Source organism: Pristiophorus japonicus, chromosome 7 (genome assembly GCF_044704955.1).
Source record: "Pristiophorus japonicus isolate sPriJap1 chromosome 7, sPriJap1.hap1, whole genome shotgun sequence".
In the NCBI taxonomy this organism is placed as follows: Eukaryota; Metazoa; Chordata; class Chondrichthyes; family Pristiophoridae; genus Pristiophorus; species Pristiophorus japonicus.
In genome coordinates this window covers 237962083-237976704 of record NC_091983.1, presented here as the reverse complement: position 1 = coordinate 237976704, position 14622 = coordinate 237962083, and the positions used below count along the sequence as shown (strand labels likewise).

General features: G+C 44.8%; 1 protein-coding gene across 1 annotated transcript in view; it reads left to right on the top strand.

Moving 5' to 3' along the window:
• Window positions 1-6861, top strand: part of LOC139266706 (heme-binding protein 2-like) — an 87177-nt gene extending 80316 nt beyond the window's left edge. The window contains exon 4 of the mRNA XM_070884293.1: window positions 6696-6861. Within this exon, the coding sequence (XP_070740394.1) occupies window positions 6696-6861 (166 nt within the window). The remainder of the gene's footprint in view (window positions 1-6695) is intronic.
• Window positions 6862-14622: the final 7761 nt, after the last annotated feature.

Genomic DNA, 14622 nt, shown 5'->3' with positions numbered 1-14622 from the left:
ATGTAAATGAATTCCCCGGGCTCCAGGTTATGACACTTCCCTTCCGCTGGCTTGAGTTGAGCTTCTTTTACCTGCAAATGAAAGCTGGAAATACATTTGGTTAGTGCAATACAATAATTTAACATATTTTCCTCCATTTTGTGGATGTCCATTTGTTTTGCAGTAAATGGTGCTGTAAAAGGTAGTTGTTGGGGACATCCCATAATTATCTCATGCGGTGACAGGCCTGTTGTTCTGTTGGTTGCAGATCGCATTACCATCAAGGCTAAGGGCAGCAGTTCTATCCATTTCAGTCCAGTGTCATTACATAATTTTGCCAGCTTATTTTTAAGCATTCCATTATATCTTTCAACAAGTCCAGCAGACTGTGGATGATAACTGCAATGAAAATGTTGGTTAATCTGTAAAGCTTTACACATTTCTCTTATAACAGTTCCTGTGAAATGTGACCCGTTATCACTTGAAAGCTTAGCAGGGATTCCGAAGTGCTGTATGATTTCTTTTAACAAACATTTAGCAACAGTAGTGGCATCGGCCTTTTTACATGGAAAGGCTTCAATCCATCTAGAGAACACATCTACAATAACTAATACATACTTGAATCCCATACACATAGGTAATTCAATAAAATCCATTTGTAAATGTACAAAAGGCCCCACTGGATTTGGGTGGGAGGCAGATTCTACTTTTTCCGTCTTACCCGGATTCATTGTCTGACAGGTAACAAAATTTCACAGATTTGTTTTGCAATTGCCGAAATACCTGGTGCATACCAAGTTGCCAAAATATAATCTGCCACCCCCTCTTTTCCCGCATGTGTGAATGTATGAACACATCGGGCAATCCATGGAAGTAAGGACTTGGGCGCCACCACGCGGCCGTCATGGTAAACCCATATTCCTTCTGCATTTTTATAACATTGATCCTTCGTCCAGGTCACCACCTCCTCCGTACTGGCCTGTGTCTGAAAGGCCAGCACGTCATTAATAGTGGGTGGCGGGTCTGAGCAATTATTTTTCCTTAGTGGGAACAATGACACCTGCATCCCCCCTTTTGACAGAGTTGCTGATTTAGCTGCATTATCAGCTCTGGCGTTCCCAAGTGCCACCTCATTCGACTGGTCTGTATGTGCTTGGCATTTGATAATGGCAAGTTTCAAGGGGCATTGAATGGCTCGCAGGAGATTTTCCACTTGTTCTGTATTTTTGATAGTGTTTCCTGAAGTCAGGTCCCTGCGAATTTTCCAAATTTGTCCATAGTCATGGATACCCCAAAAGCATATCTGGAGTCAGTGTAGATATTAACTGTTTGTCCTTCAGCCAGAATACAGGCTCGAGTTAACGCAAACAATTCGGCTTGTTGGGCTGAAAAGGAGTCTGGAAGAGAGGCTGTTTCGACAACATTAAACTGGGTCACAATTGCATAAGCCGCTCTAGGTTGGCCCCTATCATTTCGTAAGGCTGATCCATCAACATAGTACACTAGATCAGGGTTACACATTGGTACTTCTGTTAAATTGATACGTGGTTTAGTCACTAATTCGGTTACCATTTCACATGAATGAGGTTCGCCGTCTTCTTCCGTGGGGAATAGAGTGGCTGGGTTTAAGGTAGTACATCTTTTAATGATAAGGTTCGGATTTGATAACAGTTCAACTTCATATTTAGTGGTTCTTGCAGAAGTTAGGTGTTGGGTGGCACATTTAGCAAGTAAAATCTCGACAGAGTGTGGGATATATAAAACGGTTTGCTGATTTAGAATTATTGTCTGAGCCTGTTGTACAGGGTAATAAGCTACTGCCAATGAAGGAAGACATCCTGGTAGTCGCGTGCCACTGGGTCTAGTTGGGCACTGAAATACGCTACCGGTGGCTGCCTGTCCCCATGTAACTGAGTCCAAACAGATTGTGCAAAACCCGACTTGTGATGAACAAATAAGTTGAATGTCTTAGTGTAATCTGGTAATCCCAAGGCTGGTGCTGAAGTGAGCGACCATTCCAGGATACTTGATTCCAAATCATTCTTTTAGCATTGTGAGAATATAGTAGATTCATTCACAGCTCGTAGGTCTTGAACAAACCTCCATTTGTCACTATTGGGCTTCTAAACCGGAAGAATCGGAGTGTTACACGAACTTCTCATTTATGCTTATAGTGATTCACAGATCACAGAATGCAAAGTACTTGTTTTATAATTTTATTAAAAGGCTTCCAAACCCAAGCTTTTTTCAATACACCCAAAATGTTGATCAAGGAGAATCACCTGAAATATCTCAAAATCCCATTTCAAATTTTATACTGCCAATCTTTTATTTAAAAATCTTCTTACTGAGCTAGAAGCTTTCGCGTCAAGGTTTTACACAAAGGACAATGGGAGCGTACTCCCCCAGCCTGCAACCTCGAGAGACCCACAAAGGCTTTTTTTAAAAAAGGCATTGAAACTTTCCTTCCCCGTTCTTAAACTCACTCCTAGACTAAATTTATGTCTTTCAACCCAATGTAATCAATGATTGCGTGTCTTCTTTCGACAATTAAGTGGGCGTGTCAAATAAATTCTCTTTCTTTTTAACCACCGGGACCATATCTCAACAAACCTATCCTTTGTGCATTTCCTAGCTCTGTAACTCCTCATCCGAATAAATCCACACCTGCGTTTCTAACTTAAAATGTCTTAAACTTCCCACATACAGGACAACACCACGAAAGGTTAAAAAAAAACCTTCACTCTGTTTGAAAAAGTGGGTGGAGCTAAAACAAACAGGCAGTTCCACCACCTTTCCAAACAGGCTTCCAGACACATGAAAAATTCCGCAGTCAAAAAAAAACACACACAAGCACTCTCATTCAAAGACAGACATTCACAAAAGTCTCTCTTCATTCAACAAAGCTTTTTGTTGGCCAGCTCTATTTTGGATCCATAAGTCACTATCACGTTCTCTTTTTTTCTTACATATTGATTTGCTTTCTCTGTTAATTTTACGTGGGCTTGAAGAATCGGAACCCAGGCCTTTTCTATTACTTTCCTTTTTTTTTTCTTTACCTCTTCTGGGTCTCTGTTTATAAGACACTCCTCGAGACATGTTGTTCTCTCTAAATTAAATGAACCATCAGGTGGAAATGGCCTGTTTTCATCCTTAGTCCACTTTACCCATTTTTTTTTTTTAGGTGTTCAATTGAAGACTGACCACAATTCTGGAGCATAAAATAGGCTGGTGTGCCCTTTTGTGGTGTTTTACTTGCTCCAGCATTCATTCTGAATGATTAAGATTTTCCACAGTTTCTGATCTCACAATCCTCTTGGCCAACCGAGTTCTCTACGCCCATTTCTCCTGGCTGTTACGTGGCCTGAAAAGGCTCTTAATTCGGGCTCAGTCTGGGTTGTGAGAGATGTTGGCACGAACCAACCGCAGTTGATCAATCAGTTACTGTTTCTTTTCTCAATCAATCCTTGTTTTCCTGAATCACAATTTTCCCGAGTGACTCTTCCCGTTTTTCTAATTGCAATGTCGCACAAAGGTTTTAAACACAACAGTATAACAAGGACAACTAGGACAAATAATATTCACGCGAGTATACAAATCATAACCTTAAACTCTATCTAAATAAATAATCAATTCTCAGTCTGCGTTGTACACCACTACAGACCGAGTCCATAACTTATCCTAATAAAACTTATAAAACTTATGGTCCCATTACCTTAACTCATATCACATAAGAACTGTCGATCGATTAGCGCTTTTTTCCCCCCGAATCTTATCACATAAGAACCGTTTCCTAATCTTATCACATAAGAACCATTTTAGAAAAATTAAAACATAGAAAATAGGTGCAGGAGTAGGCCATTCGGCCCTTCGAGCCTGCACTGCCATTCAATGAGTTCATGGCTGAATATGCAACTTCAGTACCCCATTCCTGCTTTCTCGCCATACCCCTTGATCCCCCTAGTAGTAAGGACTACATCTAACTCCTAATGAAAATCTCCCCGGGCTGTTTCAAAATATTTCCAGGACCAGATCCCTTCTGCTTGCAAGCTGAGAAAGAAATGATCACAAAAACAACTTTAGCTTTCAAATGTCGAGTCTTGTAGATCGTATTACGTCCCCTGTAGTCAACAGATTACATATGCGATTCAACAGTGAAGAAACCTCTTGTGAGAAAAAGGCTCACCTTATTCTGGCCAGTGAAACCCTTCACGGAAGAGGCACTATGCCCACATCCATTTAACTCACAGATTAGAGAGTAAGCAATCTCGGTGGAACCTCCAAGATGTAACTGTCGAAATCTCGACTCACAATATACAACTCAGACACCTTCAGCCCGGCAGATGTTCCTTTAATTTTACTTGCTAGCAAGGGAAAGGTCTCACTCATCAATGGCTAAGTGAACACCTTCGAAATGGTACAACTTCACGAGATATTTATACAATAAAAACCCAAGTTATGGCCTCATCCTGTGTATTGGCTCCGTCTTACAGTCAGTGAATACAGATAAAGAGTTAATTACGACATCCTTGTCCTGACATGGTCTCCAAATATTTCCTTTTGTCAGGGTTATTAGTTGGCCAGTCAGCCATTACTCGATAAGAGTGTGGTAATGAGCTATTACCGGCATTGAATTGTGTCAGGATTGTCCAGTTTCCTGGTCAGTTATCTTTGTGCATCAAATGGATGAGGTCTGTACAAGAGATAATGGCTGGTGGTTTGAGTATTTCAAAAAGGGTGGGGCGGAGTGGAACTGGTGTTGTATGGACAATAGGAGAGCACCATGGGTGGTACTTGTCTCAGCAGGACTTGTCTCCTAACTGTCTGGTGACCATTGATTAGTTATCAGCCGTTTCAAGCCAGGTTTAGCTGTTTATGCAAACCGACTGTCTGTTGCAGAAATTTCTGGAAGGACCAGGACTCCATTTTGTTTTATATCAAAAAGGGCACAAAAATACAGTGTGATACAGCTTAGATAAAAATACATTTCCACATGGTGAAGTGTGAGGTAAAGCGTTTGGGGAAGGCTAACAAGGCAAGGGAATACTCATTAAATGGTAGGACACTGAGAAGTGCAGAGGGACCTTGGTGTGCATATCCACAGATCCCTGAAGGTAGCAGCCCAGGTAGATAAGGTGATTAAGAAGGCAATAGGAATACTTGCCTTTATTAGCTGAGGCATAGAATAGAAGAGCAGGGAGGTTATGCTTCAACTGTATAAAACACTATATTAAGTCAGGCAATAGCTAGAGTACTGCGTGCAGTACTCATCACCACATTACAGGAATGATGTGATTGCATAAGAGAGGGTACAGACGAGATTTACGAGAATGTTGCCTGGACTGGAGGATTATAGCTATGTGGAAAGATTGAATAGCCTGGGTTTGTTTTCTTTGGATCAGAGGAGCCTGAGGAAAGACCTTATTGAGCTGTATAAAATTATGAGGGACCTAGAGTGGATAGAAAGGACCTATTTCCCTTAGCAGAGAGGTCAACAACCAGGGGACATAGATATAAAGTTATTGCTTGGAGGTTTAGAGGTTAGTTGAGGGGTGCATACTTAGCCAGAGGGTGGTGGGGGTCTGGAACTCACTGCCTGAAAGGATGGTAGAGGCAGAAAACCTCACCACATTTAAAAAGTACTTGGATGTGCACTTAAAGTGCCATAACCGACAGGACTATGGACAAAGAGCTGGAAAGTGGGATTAGGCTGGATAGTTATTTGTCAGCCAGCGCAGACACGATGGGCCGAAATAGCCTCCTTCCACGCTGTAAATTTCTATGATTATATATCTCTAAATCCTTGGAGTGAGACTTGAACCCATTACCTTCTCACTCAGAGGTGAGCATGCTATCCACTGAGCCACAGCTGACTAAAACAATTTGGACCAAAGAAAGATAAATCGGAGTATTTTCTAAATGGTGAGAAACTGGAAACTGTCGAGGAGCAAAGAGATCTGGGAATCCAAGCGCACCAATCATTTAAAGTGAGCCAACAAACAGAAAAAGCAATGAAAATGACCAATGGAATGTCGGCCTTTATCTCGAGGGGAGTGGAGTACAAAGGGGAAGAAGTGATAATTCAGTTGAACAGAGACTTGTCAGACTGTATCTGGAGTACTGCGTTCATTTATAGGCACCGCACCTCACAAAGGATAAATTGGCATTGGAGTGGCTTCAGGGCAGATTCACCAGAATTATACCGCGGGTTAGAGGGTTAAATTCTGAAGCCAGGTTGCCTCAACTTGTCTTCTCCTGAGTATAGGAGATTGAGGGGTGACCAGAATGAGGTGTTTGCAATGTTAAAAGGATTCAATCAGGTAGATACAGAGAAACTATTCCCTCTGATGGGAGAATCTAGAACAAGGCGACATCATGTTAAAATTAGAGCTCGGCCATTCAGCAACAAAATGAGGAAGCACTTTTTCACACAAAATGTGGAACTCTCTCCCCCCTAAAAGGCTGTGGATGCTGGGTCAATTGGATGGTTCAAGACTGAGATCGAGAGATTGTTGTTGGGTAACGGTATCAAGGGATATGGAGCTAAGGCGGGTAAATGGAGCTGAGGTGCAGATCAGCCAGGATCTAACTGAATGGCAGAGGATGCTCGAGGGGCTGAATGGCCTACTCCTGTTCCTATCTTCCTTTCAATCTGATTGGTTTCCAGACTGGATCTGCCAGGAAGAAAAAAGTAATCATTCTGAATTCTGTTGCAGGACTTTCGACACCAAAGTTGACGACCAACAATACGAAGGACGTGTCATTGAATTCCTCAATGACTTGGAAAAAGACAAGCAATCCTTCGATAGGAGTTTCTTTCACCTAGTTTTCTTTAACACAAATGGGCTGATGGAAGTAGCCTTTAACAAGATAGGAGAATGAAACTTTTCTGAAGGTTCTGTTACCTTTACAGACATCAAACAGTGAGATGTGCTTAACTCTATTCATAACCTCCTTTGACCTCCCACCTAGTACACATTGGATTTAACCCTGAGCATGTGCCAGTATTGGGATATTGAACGATTCCCCCCATGCCCCATCTCCAGAGCCCTGTGCATGGTGACCCTGTTTATAAATACTGCCCCCTACTGGCAGTTGCCAGTGTTTGTCTCCCACCCACAATGCTGCATTGTGAGGTGGAGCTTCTTTACTCAGAATTATTCAGCTACATTAACTCCAACACTGAGCTTTTCTTTGCCAGTTCCTGGTTTGTATTTTACATTCAGTGTTCACATTATTTGGTTTTGTGCGCTGAGTCTAAACAACAGCTCTTTCCAGGTGCCCAGTTCAATGTACCACCACTTATCGTCCTGTGGCAGAGAGTCCCGGGTTATCACCAGGGGGCCGACCTCCTTGTCATTCCCAGATGTAATATGTTGGGGAGCCACGTGGTCTTCCACCCACACGTTAACCAGACATTGGGCTCTGGCCCTGGCAGATCTGACTGTCCCTGGCAGAGGGGTCCTGGCTGCTGTTGTTCCTTTTAATATTGTTTATAATTAGGTGCCCCCTTCAATTCCAAGTTATTTGCCAATGTCCCAGATTCATTGCTGACTGACCACCTCTGAGGGGCAGCTTTGGTGATCGAGCAGTTGTGTAAGTGCGGAGAAACCGCACTGAAAGATAAAGGAGAATTACTCAGCCAGGAATAGGAAGATCCACATTTAAACATTTCTGGTTAGAAACCTGGGGTTTAGAAACAGAGCCATCAAGTCACAAAGATATTAGTTTAAAGTCCCCATACTGCACAGACACAGGGTAAACCCAGTTGTACATGGGTGGTGGGCCCTCCTTGGGGCAACAGGGATTAATCACTGCAGTAATTTCCCTTTTCTGTAAACTTTCTTTAAATGAATGGTGCACAGACTGAGATTGAGATGGTTCTGTTACCAGATATAGTTCCAGGATGTTCAATCTTCACACAGCGATGGATTATGTTTATGTTTATCCCAGTCATGCTGACCCGAACATTGAAAGGTGATGTGAAAAGAGCCAATAGAAAATGGGAAGTGTTGCCGAGCACAGAGCGTTGAAGTTGTTACATGTGAAATCATGGAGTGGTCAGATGTGGGATCGTACCTGGGCTCTCACACTCTGAGTTAGTTCCACATTGAATCATTTCATTACAAGGGAATGTTTAAACTGTAAGACCCAGTGTGTTCACCATTTGTAAAATGTTGAGCCTTTCATCACATCACCTTGAAGAATGTCCTCTGTGTTTAAATTGTTCTGTCCCCTGTACCCTGAAATATACTGGGAATGGACTGTATAACAGACTGTGTCGACTGCACGCTGTGCACTGTAGGAAGAGCAACACATTCACTGGAGAAACCTGCTAATGGGGACACTCTCTGTGGGAAGTAAAGTATTCCCTTTTCCTGCCATTCCTGATAATCAAACACTGGACATTGTGGTGGGGATGAGCAGAAAGGTTGTTTCTCAATCCAGTTTGGCCTCACTCAGATCAGCACAGGTTCAGAAAACAGATGGGCCCAGGTGAGGAGAGTGAAGCGGAAGGTTTTGGGAGCACAGGTGTTCATAGAATCATCGGAATTACAGCACGGACAGGCCATTTCGGCCCATCGTGTCCGCACCGGCCGACCAAGAGCTATCCAGCCTAATCCCACTTTCCAGATCTTGGTCCGGAGCCCTGTAGGTTACGGCACTTTAAGTGCACATCCAAGTATATTTTAAATGTGGTGAGGGTTTCTGTCTCGACCATCCTTTCAGGCAGTGAGTTCCAGACCCCCACCACCCTCTGGGTGAAGAAATTTCCCCTCATATCTCCTCGACACCTCCCCCCAATTACTTTAAATCTATGCCTCCTGGTTGTTGACACTTCTGCCAAGGGAAACAGGTCCTTCCTATCCACTCTATCCAGGCCCCTCATAACTTTATGCACCTCAATCATGTCTCCCCTCAGCCTCCTCTGTTCCAAAGATCTCCAATCTTTCCTCACAGCCAAGGTTAAAACTGCTCCTTAAAATAGAGAATGAATCCCAATCCAAAATTAGGATCCAGGGACTGAAGATGGACTAAAGTTCAGATTCTGATCTCCTCACACCTATACTGGGCACTCACACTTGGAATATACACGGACTGAATCTGTGATTGAGAAAATGATCTATTCAGATATTGCTCCTGTTAACAGGCGGCCCATTCACAGGCTTCTCTTGTTCAGAAAATAAGCCGTTGTCTTCTAGCCTTTGATTGTCTTTTGTTTTTCAAACTGCTGGGAATGTATTCTCACTGTGAAATAAAGAGGGTGATGCATCAAACACTTGGTCTCATGTTAGATTCTTACTCAGAAACAGAACTGGTTACTGATCACATCACTAGTTTCATATTAGTCCTCCCGGACTCCCCTCATACTCAGAACAACTGGAGAAGGTATGGGGTTCACCTTGGACACACCTCTCTGTGCTGTCCTATGGAGGAGGAGGAACAGCAGAATTTTCACACAATAAACCCTTGCTGCAGTCCCATCAGTGGATGTTCCATATGCCAATAGGAGGCCTCATGCCTGTAGTAAATTGTACCGGACGCCTCTGGTGTCGGGCCGGCTAAATTCTCTGGAACCTGCGGCCTAGCTGGCGGTCCTTAAAGGGACCACTGGAGGCTGCCAACAAAAAGGTTCATTTAAAAAACACTTACCTGAATGTGGAACCACAAGGTGCAGGAGATCCCCTCCCAGCCCCACTGCAGTGTCGAAGACCGTTACCAGTCTCCGATAAGCTCCCTCCCTCCCGTCCAATCATCTCCCTCCTCCTTTCCACTCGGTCTCCTCCCTCACGGTCATTTCCCCCTCACCTGGTCGTTCCCCCTCCCAACCGGTTCCTACCCCTCTCCAGGCCACCCCCTCCCTCCTGGTCAAAACAGAAGGCTGTGAGTTGAATTTCTCCTCCAATACAGAGTGTGGTCAGAATGTGGAATTCTCTGCCACAACACGGTGTTGAAGCAAAGTCCATGAATGCTTTTATTACAGAGTTACTCTCTGGAATAAAGAGGAATATTAAAGTGTGGGGAAATAGCCGGAGTGTGGGATAAAACTAGGGGCACGGTTTTCACTCAAACGGGAGTGAAGTCGGCGGTGTGTCCCCTCAATAGATTGAGTGAGAGGCCCCAAACCAGTGTTGGGTTCGGGCCTCATTAACATACAGTCAGCAAGCTGCCCTGTGCTCAATGTGTGCTAACGGGTCGCTCACCGAACTGGGAGGGCCAAAAATCCAGTGGCCCCATGGGTGGGCCGAGCCAGAGGTCAGCGGGAAACGGGAGGAAATTGCCCAGGCCCCAGATAATATATTTCAGGGCTCCATTGAGGGTGGATGAGGGCCGGAGGACTGGAGATTGGGCCGTGTAGGACTCATTTTTTAAATGGAGGCACCTGTGAAAGGAAGGGCAATAAGTTTACAGACCTCAAACCGTCTCACACACCCCCCCACCCCCACTATACCCTCCCACACACCCCCCACCCCCACTATACCCTCCCACACACCCCCCACCCCCACTATCCCCTCCCACACACCCCTCACCCTCACTATACACTCCACACACCCCCCACCCTCACTATACCCTCCCACACACACCCCACCCCCACTATCCCCTCCCACACACCCCTCACCCTCACTATACACTCCACACACCCCCCACCCTCACTATACCCTCCCACACACCCCCCACCCCCACTATACCCTCCCACACACCCCCCACCCCCACTATACCCACCCACACACCCCCCACCCCCGCTATACCCTCCCACACACCCCGCACCCCCACTATACCCTCCCACACACCCCCCACCCCAACAATATCCTCCCACACACCTCCCACCCCCACTATACCCTCCCACACACCCCCCACCGCCACTATACCCTCCCACACCACCCCCACCCCCACGATACCCTCCCACATATGGTCCACCCCCACTATATACCGTCCCAGCAATATCATCAACACATCAGTGGTGAAGACATCGGATAGGATGGTGTCATTGCTTCACGTCTAAGATAAGTTCAGGGAGTCTCCCATTTTACAGGGATTGAGGAGCTGCAGTTCATTCCCAAGATTTAACCTGCACTCCAACAGTTTCCAAGGCAACGGCTCCCTCTAGTGTTGGACTGTTGAATATAAAAATCAATCCAACAACCAGCCATTGACCACAGCATGTATTAATCATACTCAGAAACTAGAAACCCCGATACACAGCAAGTCTATTCGTGTGTTAACCATGAATCAGCTAAGAGAACATGCCTGAGAAGTTTGGTGGTGCGTTTCACCCAACCAATAACAATAACCGCAGGTAAAGGGTACACGGCCAGATAGGGGGGTCATCCCCCTGCAAAACAGATATACCGCTTTGGGTACTGTTGAGGGGGATGACTCATCAGGGGAGAGCAGCAGAAGCCTAATCCATGGCACCATGGGTGGCTCTGCTGCACAGTAGGGCAGGAAAAAGTGTGGGAGAGCAATAGTGATAGTGGATTCTATTGTAAGGGGAATATAGACGTTTCTGCGGCCGCAACCGAGACTCCAGGATGGTATGTTGCCTCCCTGGTGCAAGGGTCAAGGATGTTTCGGAGCGGGTGCAGGACATTTTGAAGGGGGTGGGTAAACAGCCAGTTGTCATGGTGCATATAGGTACCAACGACATAGGTAAAAAATGGGATCAGGTCCTACAAGACGAATTTAGGGAGCTAGGAGCTAAATTAAAAAGTAGGACCTCAAAAGTAGTAATCTCAGGATTGCTACCAGTGCCATGTGCTAGTCAGACTAGGAATCGCAGGATAGCTCAGATGACTATGTGGCTTGAGGAGTTGTGCAGAAGGGAGGGACTCAAATTCCTGGGACATTGGAACCGGTTCTGGGGGAGGAGGGACCAGTACTAACCAGATGGTCTGCACCTGTGCAGGACTGGAACCAATGTCCGAGGGGGAGTGTTTGCTCTTGCTGTTGGGGAAGGGTTAAACTAAAATGGCAGGGGGATGGGAACCTATGCAGGGAGACAGAGAGAAGTAGAATGGGGGCAGAAGCAAAAGATAGAAAGATGAAAAGTAAAAGTGGAGGGCAGAGAAACCCAAGGCAAAAAGCAAAAAGGGCCACATTGCAGCAAATATCTTAAAGGGTCAAAGACTGTTAAAAAGACAAGCCTGAAGGCTCTGTGCCTCAATGCGAGGAGTATTCGGAATAAGGTGGACGAATTAACTGCGCAGATAGGTGGATAGGCAAACATTTAAGGATCACATGGATGAACTTCAACAATTGTACATCCCTGTCTGGAGTAAAAATAAAACTGAGAAGGTGGCTCAACCGTGGCTAACAAGGGAAATTAAGGATTGTGTTAAATCCAAGGAAGAGGCATATAAATTGGTTAGAAAAAGCAGCAAACCTGAGGACTGGGAGAAATTTAGAATTCAGCAGAGGGGGACAAAGGGTTTAATTAAGAGAGGGAAAATAGAGCATGAGAGGAAGCTTGCAGGGAACATAAAAACTGACTGCAAAAGCTTCTATAGATATGTGAAGAGAAAAAGATTAGTGAAGACAAACGTAGATCCCTTGCAGTTGGATTCAGGTGAATTTTTAATGGGGAACAATGAAATGGCAGACCAATTGAACAAATACTTTGATTCTGTCTTCACGAAGGAAGACACAAATACCCTTCCGGATGTATTAGGGGACCGAGGGTCTAGTGAGAAGGAGGAACTGAAGGATGTCCTTATTAGACGTGAAGTTGTGTTCGGGAAATTGATGGGATTGAAGGCCAATAAATCCCCGGGGCCTAATAGTCTGCATCGCAAAGTACTTAAGGAAGTAGCCCTAGAAATAGTGGATACATTGGTGATCATTTCCCAACAGTCTATCGAATCTGGATCAGTTCCCATGGACTGGAGGGTAGCTAATGTAACACCACTGTTTAAAAAAGGAGGGAGAGAGAAAACGGGTAATTATAGACCGGTTAGCCTGACATCAGTAGTAGGGAAAATGTTGGACTCAATCATTAAGGATGAAATAGCAGCGCATTTTGAAAGCAGTGACAGGATCGGTCCAATTCAGCGTGGATTTATGAAAGGGAATTCATGCTTGACAAATCTGCTGAAATTTTTTCAGGATGTAACTAGCAGAGTAGACAAGGGAGAACCAGTGGATGTGGTGTATTTGGACTTTCAAAAGGCTTTTGACAAGGTCCCACATAAGAGGTTAGTGTGCAAAATCAAAGCACATGGTATTGGGGGTAATGTATTGACGTGGATAGAGAACTGGTTGGCAGACAGGAAGCAGAGAGTCAGGACAAACGGGTCCTTTTCAGAATGGCAGGCAGTGACTAGTGGGGTGCCGCAGGCCTCAGTGCTAGGACTCCAGCTCTTTACAATATACATTAATGATTTAGATGAAGGAATTGAGTGTAACATCTCGAAGTTTGCAGATGACACTAAACGGTGTGAGCCATGTGGAGGATGCGAAGAGGCTGCAGGGTGACTTGGACAGGGTAGGTGAGAGGGCAAATGCATGGCAGATGCAGTATAATGTGGATAAATGTGTGAAGTTATCTACTTTGTGGGCAAAAACACAAAGGCAGAATATTATCTGAATGGCGGCAGATTAGGAAAAGGGGAGGTGAAAGTTGGCATGCAGGTACAGCAGGCATTGAAGAAGGAAAATGGTATGTTGGCATTCCTAGCTAGGGGATTTGAGTATAGGAGCAGGGAGGTCTTATTGCAGTTGTACAGGGCCTTGGTGATACCTCACCTGGATTATTGTGTTCAGTTTTGGTCTCCTAATCTGAGGCAAGACCTTCTTGCTATTGAGGGAGTGCAGCGAAGGTTCACCAGACTGATTCCAGGGAAGGTTGGACTGACATATGAGGAGAGCCTGGATCAACTGAGCCTTTATACACTGGAGTTTAGAAGGATGAGAGGGGATCTCATAGAAACATATAATATTCTGACGGGACTGGACAGGTTAGATGCGGAAAGAATGTTCCTGATGTTGGGAAAGTCCAGAATCAGGGGACACAGTCTTAGGATAAGGGGTAGGCCATTTAGGACTGAAATGAGGAGAAACTTCTTCACTCGGAGAGTTGTTAACCTGTGGAATTTCCTGCCACAGAGAGTTGTTGATGCCAGTTCATTGGATATATTCAAGAGGGAGTTAGATATGGCCCTTATGGCTAAAGGGATCAAGGGGTATGGAGAGAAAGCAGGAAATGGGTACTGAGGGAATGACCATCATGATCTTATTGAATGGTGGTGCAGGCTAGAAGGGCCGAATGGCCTACTCCTGCACCTATTTTCCATGTTTCTATGTTTCTAACGGATATGATGTAATTGACATCACGGAGACATGGCTCCAGGGTGACCAAGGCTGGGAACTCAACATCCAGGGGTATTCAACATTTAGGAAGGAGAGACAGAAAGAAAAAGGAGGTGGGGTGGCGTTGCTGGTTAAAGAGGAAATTAATGCAATAGTAAGGAAGGACATTATCTTAGATGATGTGGAATCTGTATGGATGGAGCTACGGAATACCAAAGGGCAGAAAACGCTAGTGGGAGTTGTGTACAGACCACCAAACAGTAGTAATGAGGTTGGGGACAGCATCAAACAAGAAATTAGGGATGCGTGTAATAAAGGTACAGCTGTTATCATGGG